The sequence below is a fragment of the Lytechinus pictus genome, chromosome 1 (genome assembly GCF_037042905.1).
Source record: "Lytechinus pictus isolate F3 Inbred chromosome 1, Lp3.0, whole genome shotgun sequence".
Lineage (NCBI taxonomy): Eukaryota > Metazoa > Echinodermata > Echinoidea > Temnopleuroida > Toxopneustidae > Lytechinus > Lytechinus pictus.
Genome location: NC_087245.1, coordinates 6,199,836 through 6,221,791, shown reverse-complemented (window position 1 = coordinate 6,221,791; position 21,956 = coordinate 6,199,836). Strand labels below are relative to the sequence as shown.

The window sequence follows — 21,956 nt, the reverse complement described above, 5'->3', positions numbered from 1 at the left end:
GATTGGCGACTATGGTGATGGGGGGGGGGGGGGGGGTAAACGCTGATGCATACTCTTCGAACCCCCAAAGTAATCAAGTAGAAATCAAAATGAATGTATCAATACAAGAAAACTAAGTCCAACAATATATGAGGCTGCCAAAAACACAGGGAACTCTCAGTGACACCTCAATGAGACACACACTATGCGCATATATATATATATATTTTTTTTTTTTTTTGAGGGGGGTTGGGGCACGGGACCCGGGTAGTAAAAAAAGGAGGAAATATATGAAAATAAAAGGGGGAGAAAAAAACGTAGGAAGAAGAGATCGCAAAAAATGGCCGAAACGTAGCCTGTATGAGAAAAGGAAAGAAGGAAGAGGGAATAAGGGGGGAGGAAAATGAAGGGGGGAAAGAGGGGGAGATGAAATAATAATAAAAGAGCGTGCATGGGCGCGCCACCAAACTGACCTTAAGCTCGAGGGAGGGGGTGCTTTGGCGCGGATCCAGGGGGGAGGGCACACCCGGCTCATGCCTCCCCCTTTTGAGAGCCAAAAAAAGTCGAAAGTACCGTATATGTGCAAGTGCTAACCCTTTTTAAAATTTTTGCCTGTCAATTTTTTTCTGGACTAAAATGCCCCCAGGAAATTCCTGGATCCGCACCTGGCTGGCATTTAATAACACACATGTAGGCCCTATATATATATATATATATTATTTAGAAGTGAATGAATGACTCAAAATTGGTCGTATAGCTTCTCATTGGCGGCGGAAGCCAAAAAAAAATTAGGGGGGGGTCTACCTGGAAGCAAAAAAAAAGGTGAACAAAATTTTAGGGGGACCATAACGATTTTAAACAATTTTAGGGCGGTCCACCTGAATTTAGGGGGGACGCAGGAACGAAATTGACAAGCAAAAAAAAAAAAAAAACACTCAAATTTAGGGGGACAGGACCCTCGCTCCCCCATCCCCCCCCCCCATCCCCGCTTCCGTCGCCTATGTAGCTTCTTAATATCACTTTAATTGCACTAAGCTTTCGATCAAAGCTTGGCACAAGAAAGAAGCTACAAGATTTGTATTGTCATTTCACTGATCATTGAAGTATAAAACACCAGCGACGTTCTGTCCGCAAGTCATTTCTCACGCTATATATTTTACCAAAAATATAGAAATATGAAGACAGAGGAAAAAATCAGGAGCGGCGGGGCAAATCTTAAAGTGGGAGAGGGACACAGGGGAAAAAGGCAAAAAGCGCACTTAAAATATGAAGAACAATTTTAAAAAAATAGTATACTATCTACCCCAGTGGCGCAATGAGGCAAAAGTTTGGGCCAGACATGGCGTACAACGCATTTTTTTTAAGCTGCGAGCAAAATTTTGACTGTTCAATTAAAAAATATATAATTGTGATGTATAGATTTTGACGTAATACTCAGACCAGGGATGTGTTAGGAGGATAGGAATCTCTTCGCTTTAGTACCAGCCTGCTTTAACCCCATCTGACGAGCCGACGACTGGATATTGTCTTTTAAACATGTGAATGTCTTTTCAGGTGTTTCAACAATACAGGCATTTTCATTTGCCGACAGTTTCTCTTAGCAACAAGAGAGATTCGGATTTTTATTTGGCTGGTGCAGTTTTTGATAATGCATTAGTACGTATAATTGGTATCAGCGAACAGAAATCACCATAATTTGAGTAATATTTAAAGCTAATTATCTCGGAAACACACATGACTACGGATAAATTGTAATACAAAATATGTTCATAATCATATATTTTTCACAATGAGTGAGCTCTAAAATAGCACAAATTGTCGGAAAATGCTGAAATTTGTCAATTTTGGAAGTAGTTATAAAATTAAATTTGTCTTTTTTTTTCACGATTCTTTTATATCATGTTGGCATGAAAACATCACAAGGGCTTTTTATTTGCTGTCTTCAACTAATTTGAAATTTTCAAAAGAGATTGATGAAAAACGATGCTTTTAGAGAAAAAAAGCGTAAATGATATTTCGCTCCGTCATAATCCATTCTGATCCGAAAGGTTAATATCGGCACGCCACATTGAATATCAAACACCCGTGAGTTTCATATCCTTCCTATTCCTAACACATCCCTGTTCAGACTAATATATGAAGAATTTTATTGCAAAAGGAGCTATATCTATATAAAGCGATCTTCAGTAAATCAAGGGTTTTTATTTACTTTTAATATTTAATTTAATTTTAATATTCCCTTGTCCCCTGCTACTTAATATCTGATTTTGATATATACTATTTTGATATATATGATGATGCTATCACAATACTAGATAAATTAAATCATGTTTATAAAATCTAGCGACTAATTTCAATTTTTCAGGAATTTTGATGGTTTAAATTTTCATGGATTTAGCTCCTTTTGGAATAAAATTTTAGTCGAATGTGCCTTTTTGCACATTTAAACATGTCTAGCAATTTTTCAGATTTTTATTCATTGAAAATTGGGGGAAATTTTTTGAAATCTCCGAAGACGGTGATATTTCGATGTTTTATTCCAAAAGGAGCTAAATCCAAAAATATTCATAAAAATAGTAAAATTCTGTTATGTATATCAAAATTTGCAGACGATGTAGACTCATATGTACAACAGGTACATAACAAACATTTAAACCATAACTTTAGCTAATGTTGTTAAATCAAGAAATCCTCAGTGAACATAGTGGATTTAGCTCCTTTTGGAATAAAACTGTTTTGGATTTAGCTCCTTCTGTTAAAAAAACCTCAATTTGTGTTCAATTTTTGCCAAACTTCCAAAAATTTTGGAATGCGATATGGTGCACTTGATTCCCGTGTCAAAGATAAACAAATTTATATTTTAAAATATATTTGGTCAAAAGTGGATTTAGCCTTTTTTTTTAAATTAAGCTCTTCAATTGTCAAAAGGGGTTGGGTGAAAACAGATTATTTTCAACACCTTGCCTACCCCAGGGCACCCTAAGGTAAAAAGTCTAATGCTCCTTGACACAAAGGGGGGGGGGGGGTGCCCCCTTTTCCCAGTTCAGGTGCCCCTGCATAAGAGTGCGCTAATAGCAAATACTTTACATTAACAAACTGCACATTTTGAACAATCTAGAAAAGAAAAGAGGCATTTATTAGAATAACGACATATTCAAATGGGGCGCTTGATCAAAGGTAAAAAGGGGCACTCTGCAGATGAAAAAGGGCAAGTGATGGGGGCATAACATTTTGAAATTATTTTTAAGAAATAAAAGTTCTCAGAACAGTAAGAGGAAATCGGGCACTGGTCGGGCATTTAAGAAGGGCAACTTAAGGGATAGGCACTCGTTAACACAGTACAGCGCGGTACCGGGCTGCGTCGTATCGTGTCAATCAACTGTCCAAGCAGTGCAGCGCTGCGCGTGCGCAAAAATGTTACCGGTACCTAACGTACGAGGCTGAAATACCTCTTATCTAGATGTACCAATATTTTTAATTAAAGACCGAATTATGTAAATAATTGGGATGAAATTACATTAAAAATCACATCAATATATATATTGAAACATTTCACCAAAGCAGATATTTATAGAATATATTTACTACATTTGCTACATTCTGACGAATACGGAACCAAACGGCGGCTCTCCTGTCGTTTCGGCAAAAATTTCAACCAGTCATTTGGATCCGGGGGGCCCGATCGACTAGTCGTTTTGTACTGGCGGCCCTAATCAACTAGTCGTTTTGGACCGCCGGTACCCGGGCCAAAAAACCTAGGACACCGGCCCGCTTGGGCCGTCGCCTAGGAGCTCACCTGCTCACCGTCTATTTACCCATACTCACGGGACTAGGGTAGATTATGGTCAAAATATCTAGCAAAATAAATTGTGAAAACAGAAATTATGCACTTACCACGATTATATGGATGAAGCCATGAAGGTCTATCGTGTGGCAGTATCCTGACATCGAGGCACAGAATTGATTGAACCTAAAAGTAAAATAAAAAACAAAAAGTTCTCTCCTACCCCAGTCTCGATCTAACGTTACTTAGTCAGTCTTGAGGACTCCATGATGATGTCTTTTAGAAAAATTTGACATTATGCTTCTTCATCATGGAGTCTTGAATCCCCTCCCATATATAAGAGATACTTGTATTTGTAAACTAGGAAATCCATCTTTTTTATTAAAAATCACAAAAATGATCATGATTTTATTATTCTCTAACTTTCCTACGCCTAAAGCATAAGAAGGTTTAAAAAAATATTGAATCAAAATATGTAAAAATAAAGGTTTCTTACCAGACCGATGTCATGTAGATCCCTCGATCCAAATGTACACAACGCAAATACAATGCCTTGAATCGCTTATGTATGACGTACATCCGGTTAGCGATGCCATTTTGAAGAACAATTTAGATACAAATTCTTATTTTACAAATAATGAAATTTATTATGTGATTATAAATAATTAGTATGATAGCAGGAAGGACAGAAGGATGAAGAAAGAAGGATAAAAAGCAAAGAAAATGAAAGAAAGAAAAAACTTTTAACCCCAAAAATCTTTATATTTTTGGTTTTTTAAATATAATCAAAAAATTGTTGGAAAACTAAATTTTTTTAGAAATGAATAAAAATTCAAGGTGAAACATGGTCAAACTTAAAAATTAGATCAAACATCGCGGCATCACACACAGGCTTCTCTCATCCCATTACAAGATCACAAGACTCAAAAACGAATTTCTGGACATTTATGGTTTATTATCTTGTGCGAGTTATAGTAGTTTTCAAAATCAGCACTGCTGCTATATTGAATCGCGTGATGCAGGTGAGACGGCCAGAGGCATTCCACTTGTTCTGTGTACAAACCTATGGAATCACGACGCTTCTTACACAACATGACGTCACGGTCTCGAGGCAGGTGAAAAGCACAATAAAGCCTATTTTCTAAGCCGGGTTCGAAGCCTGATAATTGGAATATTCTTAAGCAAAATACTCAGCTGGGAAGTGGTGAAAATGCATAAAGCATACATTGCTCTATTTAGTAACTTATAAGCTTTCGATTGGTATATAATTTAGAGAGTCAAAAGGGGCCTAAGCTTTCGATCCTAGCAGAATCTTCGTCGGAGGCAAAATGACCTATATAATTTGTCAATTTCATTTTTGGGTCCGGTCTGGGTCTTTAAATTGATAGTTACCCTAGATATTACTTTGAATGGCTGAAAAGGACCAAGTAAAAGCCAAGATAATTTATTCAGTCTCCTTTTCTTGACGAGCTCTTTTCTCATGTCCTTACGAACAAACGCATATTGACTCATTGGGTTCCAAATTTCGCCTCAAACTTGGATCTCAATGTTTCACGGAGTTGCATACTTCTACAGTATAGTATAGTATAGTCTAATTCCTAGACCACTATTAGAGCATCGTTAATGTTTGGTTTGTCTTTATGTTTTTATTTTGACAGAGTAAGAGGGAGGAGAGAGAGAGAGAGGAAGAGATAAATGATATGTGTGTGTGTGAGAGAGAGAGAGAGAGATGACAAAGAGACGGAGAGGGGGAGCGAGCGAAAAAGATGAACAATTCACTCCTTCAAAATGTCTACAAGAGTTGTTGATGTGGTTTCTGTTCGTAGGAGGATTAGTGCCCTGAGGGACTTGTTTACTTTCTTTGATAGGGCTGGAATTTTTCTTGTTCCCATCTCAATGTTTCAATTTTTAAACAGGATATCCTCATGAAAAGGAACGAGATTGTGTCACTTTATTGAATTGAACTTGCACCAAAAGGACCTTTTTTGTATACATATTTCAGTTTTTCTGATTTTTGTCTCACCTGCATAGCAGAGTGAGACTATAGGCGCCGCTTTTCCGACGACGGCGGCGGCGTCAACACCAAATCTTAACCTAAGGTTAAGTTTTTTAAATGACAGCATAACTTAGAAAGTATATGGACCTAGTTCATGAAACTTGGCCATAAGGTAAATCTAGTATTACTAGATTTCATCCTGCCTGAGTTTCATGTCACATGACCAATGTCAAAGGTCATTTATGGTCAATGAACTTAGACCATGTTGGGAGAATCATGGACCTATTACGAATGGACATTCAACGAGAGTATTTTATGACCACCACCTGTTTCCAGCTGTCAAAATCGCTGTTTAACCCTTAACTTTCTCTTTACGCGGTTTTTACGACCACCGCCCGGGGCGATTGTTTACACAAGCTCCTTTCGCCCATTGATCGTCACCGATCGATCACTGGCCCTCTTTCGACCAAAGGCGGTCATGTTTTAGCCCCGATTGCCAAAAGGGAAAGTCCCTACATTACCTAGAATGCAATGCGCAATTCATATCCGGTTTTTCAGTACATTATTTTAGGCTGTCTATAATGTGCGATTGTCGTCTGTCCATCAAAAGAAATCCTGTTAAATTTCATCAATCCTGTGGAATTTTATGCCCAAATGAAAATCAACTTCTGACCGAAGGTAAGCGCTACTATCGACATCAATACTGTCCGAAAAAGATGAAATTTTAACGTTTTTTCGTCGAATTTCAAGTGCTTTTTTGCCATAGATATACGGATCTGCAAGGTGATGTCAATGCATTTCATTTTCGGTTGTGAGCGATGTACGTAAAAAATATGTTTATGCACGCCTGTTTTCTTGTTTCTGCTATCATTTTCATAGCGCTAACGTTCGCTGCTGTGCGTTGCTGTTGATAAAGTGAACGAACAACATCGCAATGGGTAGGAGCAGCGTACAATTGATTTCCGCTGTCCATCAGTGAGAGCATGGTGAGAGCGTTTATTACGACCGGCTTGATGGGTGTCAGCTGCCAGCGCTCTGTTTATAAAAGGATTAGCGGCGACGGTCTTTGTGCCAAAGGAGGGGATTCGTTGAATGTCCATTCCTAATGGGTCCATGGGAGAATCAACATCAAAATCTTAACCTAAGGTTGAAATGTCATCATAACTTAAAAAATATATGGACCTAGTTCATGAAACCTGGACATAAGGTTAATCAAGTATCACTGAACATCCTGCATGAGTTTCACGTCACATGGCCAAGGTCAAAGGTCATTTAGGGTCAATGAACTTTAGCCAAATTGGGGGTATTTTTTGAATTACCATCATAACTTTGAAAGTATATTGGTCTAGTTCATAAAACTTGGATATAAGAGTAATCAAGTATCACTGAACATCCTGTGCGCATTTTAGTTCACATGACCAAGGTCAAAGGTCAATGAACTTTGGCCATAATGGGGGTATCTGTTGAATTACCATCATAACTTTGAAAGTTTATGGATCTGACTCGTGAAACTTGGACATTAGAGTAATCAAGTATCACTGAACATCCTGTGCGTGTTTCAGGTCACATGATCAAGGTCAAAGGTAATTTAGGGTCAATGAACTTTCACCAAATTGGGGGTATTTGTTGAATTATCATCATAACTTTGAAAGTATGTTGGTCTAGTTCATAAAACTTGGATATAAGAGTAATCAAGTGTCACTGAACATCCTGTGCGCATTTTAGTTCACATGACCAAGGTCAAAGGTCAATGAACTTTGGCCATAATGGGGGTATCTGTTGAATTACCATCATAACTTTGAAAGTTTATGGATCTGACTCGTGAAACTTGGACATTAGAGTAATCAAGTATCACTGAACATCGTGTGCGTGTTTTAGGTCACATGATCAATGTCAAAGGTCATTTAGGGTCAATGAACTTTGGCCAAATTGGGGGTATTTGTTGAATTACCATCATAACTTTGAAAATATGTTGGTCTAGTTCATAAAACTTGGATATAAGAGTAATCAAGTATCACTGAACATCCTGTGCGCATTTTAGTTCACATGACCAAGGTCAAACGTCAATGAACTTTGGCCATAATGGGGGTATCTGTTGAATTACCATCATAACTTTGAAAGTTTATGGATCTGACTCGTGAAACTTGGACATAAGAGTAATCAAGTATCACTGAACATCCTGTGCGTGTTTCAGGTCACATGATCAAGGTCAAAGGTCATGTAAGGTCAATGAACTTTGGCCACATTGGGGGTATTTGTTGAATTACCATCATATCTCTGTAAGTGTATTGGTCTAGTTCATAAAACGTGGAAATAAGTGTAACCAAGTATCACTGAACATCTTGTGTGAGTTATAGTAGTTTTCAAAGTCAGCACTGCTGCTATATTGAATCGCGTGATGCAGGTGAGACCGCCAGAGGCATTCCACTTGTTTTTCTTTCATCCATTAGAGCAAAGATGGATTCTAAGCTGAACTGCGATCCCCTTGGTTTCAGGGACAAGATGGAATCTAAGCAGGACTGTGATCCAGTTGGTTTTAGGGACCTAGTGTTAGGTGAGACTGAGTCCCTTCCAGATCAAGAATCAAACACAGTGAGGATATTCCTTAGTTCAACTTTCACAGGTAAGATAAATAATCTGAAAAAGAATGTAGAATGCACAAGAATTTTAATTGCCATTTGTATGTAAGTAACTTACAAATTAATGATGTGATGGTTTTAGTAATTTTGAGTCACCAAGTCTGAATTTTAATGGCTTTGCTGAAAGGTTATGATGTAAATGCTAAGAAAGACATACATTTAGTATGGCAGTAAGGACTAAGGTAGGAATGAAATGCAGTTGTAAGTGACACTATAATGAGATTATTTCAAACCTGTTTTTGTAATCATTAAAGTCTAATTTTTTTTTTTTTTTTTTTTTTTTTTTTTATATTTTTTTTTTTATTATTTTTTTATTTTTATTTTTTTATTTAAACAAGTGCACACCTAGTTACCAATAATGCATATAGCATTTCCATTTATTTGAAAGCAGGATAAAATAGCATTGTAGATTAAATGCCTTGCTCACGGGCATAGGTGTCGCGGCCGAGGATCGAACCCCGGACTTTCCATGTATAGCCAGGCGCCTTAGACCACTCGGCCACGGCACCTCCACGGCACCTCTAATGTTAACCATTTATCGATATGTTACATTTACTGGCTATCAGTATTCGTGTACTGGAGATATTTTGACCCTTTGGGATAGGTTTATACTGTACATATAGGTGGTTTTCATGATCAAAGTCAAATCATGAGACCAGGTCTCTGTTGCTTTAGTAACTTTACTGTCCAATGGTATAATTCATGAATTCCTTGATTTTGATTGGCTGTTGAGCCTTCTTACTTTGTTAGTTACGTTTTAGTATTACTTTAATGCAACAGGGCCCAGCCCCAGAAGCACATAAAATCAAGTAAAATAATGAAGTACATGAATGTAAATAAAACTTAGTAAGTAAAATTACAATTTGAAACATGTAGGCCAATATGTAAGACCAGAGTCTGAAACGTGTGTGCAGACTGTTCATGGCATCACTTTGTGCAATGATCTTTCTCCCTTTAGACATGAAGGAGGAAAGGAATAAGTTAATCAGGGAGGTGTTTCCAGAGCTTGGTAGATACTGCCATGAAAAGATGCTTGAGTTTGAAGTGGTTGATATGAGATGGGGTGTACGAGATAGTGCCACAGCAGATCACCTGACATCATTCCTGTGCCTTAATGAAATTGACAGGTGTAAACGTATGTCTCAGGGACCTTACTTCGTGGTAAGAAGTTTCATTTGATATAATTCAAATACATGTACATGTACATGTGTTTTCTAAATATTTTACGTTGTTTATTGATGAAAAGATGAAAATCTTTATTTTATTGTTTGAAATAGACATGAAATGAAATACTCTGAAAATTTCCTTTGCCCAATTGATTGTGGGCCCAGCAGCCACTCTTCAGCACCAGACAGACAAGGCTCTACCGTATCCCTTTAATCATTGAACGCCAGACAGGGTAGCAGCAACTCCCATCTTTTAACGTATTTTGGTCTGACGCGGCCGGGGTTTGAACTCCTAACCTCCCGGTTGTGAGACGGACGCTCTACCAACTGAGCTAACACACCGGTTATGCTATGATGTTGATCTTTTTTAGTATTCCCATTTTTTGTGAATAATTCTGCATCCTTCTTTCATTATTATAATTGAAGTCTTTGTAGGATATTGCAATATTTTCATCCACACCCAAAGAAGTACTATGATAATAATGATTTAAATTATTTACTTGAATCTTCAATCCCTGTTGAAAGAGTAATTGTTCTGATCTGAGATATATGTCTTTATTTGTAGGGTATCTTGGGTGATAAGTATGGCTACCGGCCACTCAATGCCACCATTTCGTCAGGCATGTTTGAAAAGCTCATGGATACTGTCTCAAAAGATGACAGCATCTCGGCAGAAGATGTAGATCTCATACGGAAGTGGTATGTAGAAGACACCAATGCTATTCCACCTGTCTACGTACTGCAGCCTATCACTGTCCACCTTCCTGACTACTATGATTCTAGTGATTCACAGAAGCAGAGTGAGACAAGACAGAAGTGGTGGGTGGTCTTTGATAAGATGAGGAAGGTGTTTGATTTGGCTGCCACCTTGGCTAGACAAGAAGGTGTCTTCACTGAGGAGGAAATGCATGAACTTGTTATGTCTGGTGAGTCATGGTTATCATTCTGTCTATCAACTGAATAGTTGTAGAGGTATGTAAAATAGAAACACTTATATCATAGAGCATTGTGGCCTAGTGGATAAGTCTCCTGACTTTGAAATAGAGGGTCATGGTTTCAGATCCCGCCAATTTTCTTCAGCAAGAAATTGATCTCCATTGTGCTGCACTCTACCCAGGTGAGTACATGGCATGAATGTATTCCTTGAAATGCTTCCGTGTTATTAGAGACTGTGTTCTAAAACCAGTGTAATAATATATGTATTTTGGAAGCGCATATGGATGTTGATATGATATGCATTATACATGAATGGTGTTATCATAATTATAAATATATGAATTTCTTGTAAGCTTTTATTTTTATTTAAATAAAGATCATCATGTTTGAATGACATCTCAAGATTAATGAGAAAGCTAGATAGTTTTGAACTTTCAAATCACTTGAAAATTGTCTATGTTCTGTAACATGAACCAAATGTCAGAGTTTGACTTGTACGTAGATTTTAATTTCTAATTTAATTCATACAACTGAGAGGGGAGAAAAATAACCTGAAATGAAAGAAAAACTTTTTTTTATTTTTAGAAACATAAAGTTGTCCCAATCAACTGTCAATATTGGAAAGACCACTGAATCTCAGGGACCTCATTGTTCGTGCTGAATTGCCCTCCCTCACTAACCATTCTTCTCCCATACAGCATGGCACCTTCAAATGCACCAGCAACAGGTGTATTATATGTGAAATACACATTCACGAGGGCGACACTCACCAGCAACTCTACCAGCCTTTCTCACCAAACCAAGGGCAACATCACATGCACTACCACTAATGTTGTATATCTCATCACTTGCAGAGTTTGTAGGGTACAATACGTAGGGGAAACCAAGACCACACTCAAGAAACGATTCTACGGGCACAGATCCACCGTCAACACAGCAAAGCTGGACACTCCAGTTGGCCGCCATTTTAACCTTCCCAACCACTCCATCACTGACATGATGCTACAGGGCATCGAATCTTTAGGTACCCGTCCCGACTCAGTCCGTACCAGCAGAGAGAAGTTCTGGATGAGACGACTTCGCACCATCCAACCTCATGGCCTGAACATTCAAGAGGGAAACGACTGATTTATCCACTTTCCATTTGTGTACACATATAATTTTTCCCCTCAGCTCTTTTAGATTAGTTACATTATACTTTCTGCCTCCACTTTCCTCCCATATCTCATACTAGCTCAGCTCCAATTTTCCTTCCCTTATTCAGACGTTATTATAATTATTATTATTATATATATATTTTTTTTCTCTCTCCACTCACTTACCTCTTATTTATTTTGCTTATTTTCATGTTTACTATGTTTTTTTTTCCTTAATACACCCCCTCTCTCATACAGCATCAGCTTCTTAATTTGCTTTTACCCTTTTAGGCAATTTGCTTCCCTTCCATTTTTTTTAATTATTTTTTTATATATATATAGTCTTCTGTTTTTTTCCCCTCACACCCAGCGGGTTACTATATCAGTTACACCCTTTGTATATATATTTATATATATTTTCTTTTCATATACATTCCTTTTTGGAAATATTTACATACTTTTACTCTTACAGGTTTATTTTTACACTCACTTACTTCTCTTAGTTTATTACTCCATCATACATACTTATGTATTTTGCACCATATCAGTTGTTCCCCATTCTTTCCCTTTTCCCCACTCTTATGCACCAGTTTATTATGCCTTTCTTTGTTACCTGTTTGACCCACCTCTCACTAATTCTCTTGTTATTCATCTCTTCCTCATACCCTCTATCACTGTTTTGTTCCAGATCCTGTTTGATGTTGCCTGCCTCACATTTTAATCCCTCTTGGCTTGATGTCTTTCTTTGGCCTACACCCACTTCTCTTTGTGTCTGCCCACTCCTTTTCTTTCATCCCCTTCATTAACCTGATTGGTCATCTCTTCTCACTAATGCCCCTTTTGTCTCCTCGTTTCTAGTGTTGCTGTTGAATGTTTGTGGTCTATATTATGGTTGTTCCACTTTATATGTTTGTCATTTTGCCTCCGACGAAGATTCTGCTAGGATCGAAAGCTTAGGCCCCTTTTGACTCTCTAATATTGGAAAGAATGTACATGTAGCTGAAGTACTGTTCAAAAGTCTTCTGTTTAATAATTTTTACAGTGACTGAAGAGGAAATTCGTCATGGATTGAAAGACAATACCAATGTTGAAGATACTTGTATCTTCTTCACCAGAGACTTCAAAGATATGGAACCATCTTATAAGCAGAAAGATGCTTTGTCTAAGTTTACTGACATTCAAACTGATGAGTAAGTAAGGCCCTAGCCTGGGGTTTATAGTGGGTCTTATGTTTGTCCCTCACTCATGTATTTACTGTAAAAAAATTGTCTTACATATTTAGTATCTCCTTCTTAATGGAGTTAATTTTGATGAATTTTCTATTTTTATATTAAGTTCATCCTGCCCTGGGATAGATATACATAGAAAAAAAATGAATATATTAAATATTATCTAACATGCCTTTAAAATGGAAGCCTGGCAACCTATGTTCACTTTTTCATGTGTAAATGAGACTTTGAACTACAGAGGTATATCAAGTAGAGTTTGTTTGTTGTGATATATATTCAGTAAATATTCATGGTACTGTATTGGGTGATATTAATGAAGAGATATGACTACCAAAGAGCTGTATTTTGGGATCACTGCAAACAAATCTCTTTTTATAAATTATTTAAAAAAACAGACAATGTTTTCATGTGTTGCAATGAAATAGTGTAAAAGTGGAAATTTTAGTGATGTTGTAGTTTTCAAGTAAGTGAAAATTAGACAATCACTATTATAACTTTAGCTTATACAGTATTATGTACACTTCCATTTTGCAGTGACAATCAAACTCTAGAGTTTGTTGAGCAGTCGCAGACGTTACTCACAAGGCTGAAGAAAGAATACATTCCCGGTGTGGTACCATCCCAAGCACTTCATACCTTCACTGTACCATGGTGTGATAAAGGAATTGACCCAATTGGTTGCCCAGGGCATGCAGAATACCTTGAGCAGATGTGTGAGATCTTTGAACACAGAATGAAGGCCATGATAGACAAGAAGTGGGAAGCTCAAAGGTCAAAGGTTGTGAATCCAGTCAAAAGTCAGCTCCAGAGAGAACTGCTACATCATGCATTCTTTTGTAAAACAAAATGCAGGTATGGATATTCATGCAATATAAATTGGAAGGAAAAATAAAATAAAATTGCATTTCTTATGACAAAGGAAAATAGAAAAAAAATGTGTATGTTAATAAATACTTGCCCACTTCTTCTGGGAATATACATGAAAGTGAAGTTATTTTGTTAAGGGTAAGGACAAGGTGACACTTTGTCCTTATTAAAAAAAATACATTTATGATCTGTGTTATCATGTCTGAATGTAGTTTAGTTTTATGGTTGTGTGACATGTCATCAGGTCTGAAATTTGTATCTTTTAAAGGCAAGGTCATTCTTCTCCTATTCTTCTTCTATTTAGCAAGAATGGGGGAAAACATAAAAAACACAAAACATCATTGTCAGTGAGTGGGTCATGGAGGGGGAATCAGAAGACCTTTGACTAATTGAAGCGGTGCATCAACCCCTTCCCCCATGCTCTCTACATATTATTTGATAGGAACAAGCTTTTGCTCATGCTGGACCGACCCTGATTTTTTTTCATCCATATGTGTGAGAGATTTCTCTTGATCATTTTGTCTTCCTCTCTTGCTTCTTAAAGTCCCTTGAGCATTTACCCAAGTGGAAATAATGCTATAAAAATACCATGGATTATTAAAAATTTGATAAATAGGGGGATGTATCACAAAGAATAAAGTTTGACTAAAACACTTAAATTCGTAGTTGTGCGTGGTATATAATGATTTAGCAAATTGCTCAGATAACGCCCACGGGATACACAGTACCAGATAGAATTTTTATCATTTAGCTTGAAATATATATGTGCAAGTGAAGCAAATGAAGCATGAATTCTTAACAAACTGAACTCTTTATAAGCCCCCCCCCCCAAGTCTGTACTTGTGATTTAATATATAGTAGTACCTTCCTTTATCATGTATGCTGTTTGCCTTGTGCTCTTATACATAATTTGATAGATCAAGGGCCCGTTTCATAAAGGACTTGCAACTGTTTTAACTTTGCCATTACGGCAACTACCATGGTAACAGGACTCAGCAGCCAATCATAATCAGGGTTTCCATGGTAGTTGCCGTAATGGCAAAGTAACAACAGTTGCAAGTCCTTATGAAACGGAGCCCCTGATGTACATTTCATGAGTTACAACTATGGCAACTTTGTTATTTTGACAACTTCCATGGTAACAAGGCTCAGCAGCCATGGTAATGGCAATGTTGACATAGTTAGTTTTTTTTAATGAAATGGGCCCCTTACCTTTACAAGTGATATGATTTAGTGCTTTCCTTTGCCCCTTATGCTTTTTATGTATTATACAGTGCCTTTCAAGGAAGGGAAGATATCCTATCATCCATCAGGTCCTACCTCTCTTCAAACATGTCCAAGCCCCTAGTTGTCCATGGTATATCGGGATCTGGGAAGACATCGGTCATGGCTATGGTTGCAAGGCACTCAAGAGAATGGATTGAAGGATGTGTGACTGTACTCAGGTTTCTAGGGACATCAGCCAACAGCTCTACCATCCATGCCACATTGCAGAGCATGTGTAAACAGGTATACATTATATTAAAGGCAGGTTCAACAATAATATAATCAGCAAAAGACTAAAATACAATTCCAATGCTTTGGAATTAAGTTGACCATCTGAATATGTATTTTGATAATCGAATCTGCACTTTGGAAGCATGTGACAAACAATGAACAGTTAGGTAATCAATTATTTTGCCATCTCAAGATTGACATTAATAATGCGCAATATTATAAAAAATTATCCTCAAGAAGCGCAAAGATTTCTGCACTTTCGTAAACTGAGAGGGTCTAATAATGTCCCCTGCTAATGAGAAATTTCATCTTACCAGGTACCTATAGCAATCATGGGATGATTGCATAACATGACACCTATGGATTGGAAGGAGACAGGCATTATACTTATTATAATAATGGAGATCCAAGTTTGATATTCATTTAATCAGTTTTGTAACTTCTCCAGATTTAGGACATGATATGGAAAGTTTCAGAAAGTAAGTAAGCCTGCAAGTGAATGTGACTGACTTTGATACAATTTTTGTTTTCAACAGATTTGCTATGCTTATGGTGCACCACCGCTCCTATCCAACCACTCAAGAGATTTCTCAGAACTGGTTCAGCTCTTCAATAAGTTGATTGAAATGCTTCCAACCAAAGATAAACCACTCCTGCTGCTGTTTGACAGTATTGACCAGCTCAGTTCCAATAACAACGCCCATAAGATGAACTGGCTTCTAAAAACACTCCCAGAACATGTCCATGTTGTTGTGTCTATGCTGCCTCATGAACACAACATTCTGGACAACATCAAGAAGACCCTGACAGATCCTAGGTGCTATATTTGCATGGAAGTTGTTGGTGAAGAGAATGGAATTGCCATCATGAATGGCTGGTTGAAAGAAAGAAAACGGAGGTTAAATGATCAACAAGTAAAAGTGGTAACTGATGCTTTCAGTAAGAGCCCTCAGCCACTCTTTCTTAAGCTACTGTTTGAGGAGTTCGTAACATGGCCATCGTACAAGTCAGTAGAAGATGTTAAACTTCCTACCACTGTAGTGGATGCTATCAATGTGATGTTTCAGGATCTTGAAGATCGTCATGGGCTTATCTTTGTAGCTCATGCACTGGGTTACCTCACTGCAGGAAAGAGTGGTCTAACTGAAGCAGAGATAGAGGATGTCCTATCTTGTGATGATAAAGTTCTCAATGATGTCTATCAGTACTGGGATCCTCCAGTGGAAGGGGTTGTTCGTATTCCGCCTTCAGTCTGGAAGAGGTTGCATCAAGACATCGGGGAATTCATTACAGAACGACAGGCTGGTGGAAAAACAGTGATTGCTTGGTATCATAGACAGTTCATTGAAACTGCAGAAAGGCGTTACCTTGGTGACCCACAGTCCAAAATGGACAGACACAAAGTTCTTGCAGATATGTTTCTTGGAGAATACAGCAGAGGGAAAATCAGGCCAATTCGACTTGAGAGGCGCAAAAAGGATTTCCCAAATGCAGACCGTCTTGTCTCACCTCAACCCCTTATGTTTGGGGAGAATGTCTTCAATCTCAGAAAACTGCATGAGCTACCTTTCCATCTGATGCAGTGTGAAATGGTGAATGGGATCCCTGAGGGTATGGTGCAGCATATCATGTACAACTTTGAGTGGATTCTGACCAAGATAAGAGCGTTTAGCTTTCTAGAACTTGTGAATGATTTCTCCACATTCGATGAAGAAAGTGGCATTCTTCTTGAGGCCTTGTACTTGTCTGGTAGTAATCTGAAAGAAGACCCTTTCTGTTTAGCAGGCCAGCTTCTTGGGAGGATGTATGACCTGATGGACAAGTACCCCAATATAAAAAAATTACTTGAAGGAGCTAAGTCCTGGGTAAGGACTACCCAGCATCCTTTAATCATTCCTAGAGGAGCATGTCTGATCCCTCCTGGAGGACAGTTGAAGACATCTTTGGCAGGTCACCCATCAAGAGTAGAGGCTATTGCTTGCACTGGCAAAGGAGATGTAATAGTAACAGCGTGCAAAGATGCCAATGACTATCCCATGGCTAATGTTTGGGATGAAGAAAATGCAGAGCTCATACATACTCTGCAAATCAGGGCAGGAAGCAAGGCATCTGGAGCATTATCCCTTACCATCAGTCGTGATGATAGATTTGTTATCTTTGGTTGTCAGCTGTTGGGAATGTTTGAACTCACAAGCGGTGAGTGCATGTGGAAACTTGAGACTGGTGATAACCATGCTGTCAGTTCTCTTCAGATCAATGAAACTGGTTCACTGGCCATTGGTGGATCAGACAAAGGGTCAAATGTCTATATCTGGGACCTCAATAATGGACAGCTCTTGACTAAGCTTGAACACCCTAAAACTGCCAACTTTTCCTTCTTTGAAAGTGATGATGAAGTACTGACCGGTTGCCAGGATGGTTTCTTCAGACATTGGTCCATCACCTCTAAAGAGTGTCTTCATTCATTCCAAGCTCATAAGAACAATGACATGAAAGTGGTTGCCCATGCAAGGTCTGTGCAGACTCTTGCTTCTGGTGATAGCAATGGATCCATCAAGCTCTCTAGATATGCATGCAAACCAAGTGGCCCTGATATGGTCCTGGAAGGTCACAGGAAAGCTGTTACTTGTCTCTTAGTGTTATCAGATGATTTACTTGCTTCTGGGTCAGCTGATTTTACTGTTCGTGTCTGGAATATGACTGAGGGCTCAGCTTTGTTGAAATGTCAAGGTAGGGGTTTAATATTCAGATTATTATTTGGTATGTTAATAATATTTTAGCTACATTTACTTCATTGTAGATTTCTCAGAGTAAAATTAAATCTTATGGGACACTTGCTATCAAAACTCAAACACATTCATTATGACATGACAGAACTAAATTTTAACCAACAAATGCATAAATGTGTAGAAAATGGAATGGGAATAAATTATACACCAAAGTTGTATGAACAATGCACACTTATATGAACCGTTCGTATTTACACATGTATGTTCTGTCTTCAACAAAACAATTCTGTTTGGCATTTGATTTTGATCTTGTGTGAATCATTTTGTATGTTTACAGGTCATGATGGTATGGTTACTTGCCTTTGGCACTGGCCAGCAGACCCCAAGGAAACAGGGTCCAAGTCTATCTTAGTATCATGTTCTAAAGATGACTTTCTGAAGGTTTGGGACCTGGCGCCAAAGGATGATAAGTGTCCTCTCATCACTACACTGGAAGGACATTCTTCATGGATCTCAGATGTTACTGGAACAAAGATGAGAGTGCTTTACTCTGCATCGAATGATAAAAGCGCTAAGATGTGGGTCTATACCAAGGAAACGGTAATAGTCTTAATGAACTTCAATGAACAAAGTACAGAAACTGAAAATAGATGAAGTGAAGAGCTTCTGCAATGATGTGCAACATATAAAGTTAGCTGATCAAAAAGAAGATATGTCCCAAATTTACATAGAAAATAAAATTAATTTTGTTCCATTTTTTAGCCCTTTGGTTTGTTGTTTGGAAAAAAAGTGCATGCAGACTAGGAATGTAATCCAATTACACATATTGTTTAAATCCATCATGGGCAATTAATATACAAATAATGAATGTTTATGAGTGCAATGGACAGAATCCTTCATTAGGTAAAAGATGAAATGATTCATTCAACAAGGCGTAGCTGAGTTGAATGGATCATTTCATTTCATCTTTCTCCGAATGAAGTATTCTGTCCATTGCACGAATGAAGGAACATTTTTTTGGTTTATATGACACTTAAAACTAGATTATTTTTCATAGGAAATTTATTAGTTTCGATGCAAAATGTGATCATGCATTGCGAGCTTGGTCTGTTGATTGTTGCGTGTGCAATGGACAAAATCATATGGATCCAAAATTGCATGATGAATGGATCCTAAATTGCACGGCCGATGACGTCATTGTAAAATGGTCCGAATGATCGATATCAAACAACCAATCAAATGCCAAGGATCTATCTAGGTGTCATATAAGCTCACCTTTCACTGATGGTTAACAGTCCAGTTTATGCATCAGGCCAGTAATAATAGAGATTGTGTCAAAATCTTCTTGTAGATATATATTGAAAAGCTGCAATCACAGTTGGTTGATTGATTGATAGATTGATTAAATAGTTTGTTAAACTTTTCAGAACACATTTTTTCCAGTCTTTAGTTTCGGAAATTTTTCAAAAGTTTGATCATCTCGTAATTCATTGTCTACCTTCTTGCAGATGATTAAGAGGGAGAGACACAGTGGACATGCAGTTGTTGTCAAGTTTACTCCGGATGACTCCACAGTTATAACCAGTGGACAAGAGGGATCCGTTAAGTTCTCTAGTTTCTATGACTGCCATGTGACCCGTCGTGAAGCAGGATTTACCTCCAAGCTGATCTTCAGCAGAGACGGCAAGAATTTGATTGGTGGATTTAAAGAGGAGGGCAGGCTTCGTGTTTGGAAATTAGACCAATCAACAGAGGAAGGTGGAGATGTGTTTGATCTTGAAGGTCATGAGAAAGGCATCCTATGGTTGGCAGTTGGACAAGATAATGAGGTTGTCTCTGCATCGCAGGATAAGATGATAAAGGTCTGGGATTTGGATACCAAGTCATGCAGACTTACTTTGAAAGGTACGACCTTTGGTTGAATGATTTTGTTATAAATGTTATCTGCTATTAATCACCCTGCATGTAAGCCACTTTATTAATCATTGAGACCTATAATAAAGAGTAAAGACACTTTAGATTTAAAGACCAGCAGCTATGACTATTACAGATGTCATCATTTAGGTTCCTCTAATCCTCCAGTGGTTTAAATAGGCAATACTGACTTTCTTCAAATGTCAAATAGTACTATCCTTAGCCTCAACAATCTGATTAAAATTATTGGCAAAGTTGACTCTTACAATAGTTGTATTCACTGATGGGTTCCACCCAAAGTGTTACTGGAAATTTGAATTTGGGTAGAAAATATTTATATTTTTTTTATCTTTGAACCACTTTTGTCTGCCATTTTTGTCTCGCCTGCATAGCAGAGCGAGACTATAGGCGCCGCTTTTTCAACGTCGTCGTCGTCAACATTGAAATCTTAACCAAAGTTACGATTTTGAAATGTCATCATAACTTAGAAGAAAGTATATGGACCTAGTTCATGAAACTTGGACATAATGGTAATCAAGTATTACTGAATATCCTGCCTGAGTTTCAGGTCACATGGCCAAGGTCAAAGGTCATTTAGGGTCAATGAACTTAGACCATGTTTGGGAAATCAATATCAAAATCTTAACCAAGGTCAAGTTTTTGAAATGTTGTCATAACTTAGAAAGTATATGGACCTAGTTCATAAAACCTAGACATAAAGGTAATGGTATATCACTGAAGATTCTGCCTGAGTTTCAGGTCACATGATGACCAAGGTCAAAGGTCACTTGGGGTCAACAAACTTTGGCTATGTTGGGGGTATTTGTGGAATTGTCATCGTAACTTTAAAAGTTTATGGATCTAGTTCATGAAACTTGAACACAAGAGCAACCATGTATCCCTGAATATCCTGTGCACATTTCAGGGACATGACCAAGATCAAAGGTCATTTAAGGTCAATGAACTCTGGCCGTGTAGGGGGTATTTGCTGAATTGGCATCATAATTTATAAAGTTTATGGATCTAGTTCATGTAACATAGACATAAGAGTAATTAAGTCAGAATGATTGTTTTGCACACGTCTTAGGTCACATGATCATGGTCGAAGGTCATTTTGGGTCAATGGACATATTTTATTATCATATGAATGTTTTCTTGTGTGAATAATTATTCAATAGCTGTTCTCAAAGTCAGTACTGCTGCTATATCGAATCGCATAATGCAGGCGAGACTGCCAGAGGTGCTCCACTTGTTTTATGTTCATATTTGTCTCATTTTGAGATTCAACTCCTGATGACCAATGTTGTCATGAACATCATAATTATTGTGTAACAAATGCTTGGGTTGACTCATATCAATTTTGTATTCATTTATATTTTGATGTGTGTGCACAGAACATGAAGCTCCAGTAGGACATGTAAAGACAGTGACACGAGAGAAAGATAGTTTCATAATATCAACAGATGCCAAAGGAGTCCTCAAGTTCTGGAAATATGACACAGGAGAATGTCTTCTATCTGCCAAAGAGCACAATGCATCTATACGATGTCTTGCTGTCTCTAGTGATGGTATGCTTACGTGTTATATAAACACTTCTTTTCTATGTGATCTCAACAGCAGTACCAATTTGTTTTCCTCTTTCATTGATGATATTGTTACATTGTTCTGAGTTTCTTAAAAATAGAATTTAGGAAGTCCAGGGTCCCGTAACACAAAGGTTAACAATTAATTGTACACTTGATTTTCACGATTGATTGTACATTGTAGTCAATGCAATCAATCATAAAAAATGTTCTACGATCATCGCTAACCTTTGTGTTATGGGCCCCTGATTTCTAATGATTAAGTTGTTATATTGGGCATTTGGTGTTCTTCTTTATTGTATTCTACTGTATGCTTTGTCATGTTCATTCATTTGTTCATAGTTCAATTTTCAAAATTGTTTCATTCTTGATACATTTTTTTTTGAGGGAGAGGGGCGGGTCAGGACCAGGTCTTTCTTAATTCATGAATCCCTGAAAATATGAATAAGAGCATTCTACCTCTTTACCTCCTGTTGAAAACTTGTCTTTGTTTTCTTTCTT

At 37.7% G+C, this 21,956-nt stretch overlaps 1 protein-coding gene across 1 annotated transcript in view; it reads left to right on the top strand.

Moving 5' to 3' along the window:
• Window positions 1-21,956, top strand: part of LOC129256438 (NACHT domain- and WD repeat-containing protein 1-like) — a 39,499-nt gene that overhangs the window by 8,101 nt on the left and 9,442 nt on the right. Inside the window, exons 2-11 of the mRNA XM_064112752.1 lie at window positions 8,210-8,382; window positions 9,357-9,559; window positions 10,130-10,490; window positions 12,679-12,826; window positions 13,400-13,717; window positions 15,007-15,241; window positions 15,766-17,959; window positions 18,296-18,558; window positions 19,467-19,863; window positions 21,267-21,440. Coding sequence (XP_063968822.1) covers window positions 8,217-8,382; window positions 9,357-9,559; window positions 10,130-10,490; window positions 12,679-12,826; window positions 13,400-13,717; window positions 15,007-15,241; window positions 15,766-17,959; window positions 18,296-18,558; window positions 19,467-19,863; window positions 21,267-21,440 — 4,459 coding nt within the window. The 5' untranslated portion in view covers window positions 8,210-8,216. The remainder of the gene's footprint in view (window positions 1-8,209; window positions 8,383-9,356; window positions 9,560-10,129; window positions 10,491-12,678; window positions 12,827-13,399; window positions 13,718-15,006; window positions 15,242-15,765; window positions 17,960-18,295; window positions 18,559-19,466; window positions 19,864-21,266; window positions 21,441-21,956) is intronic.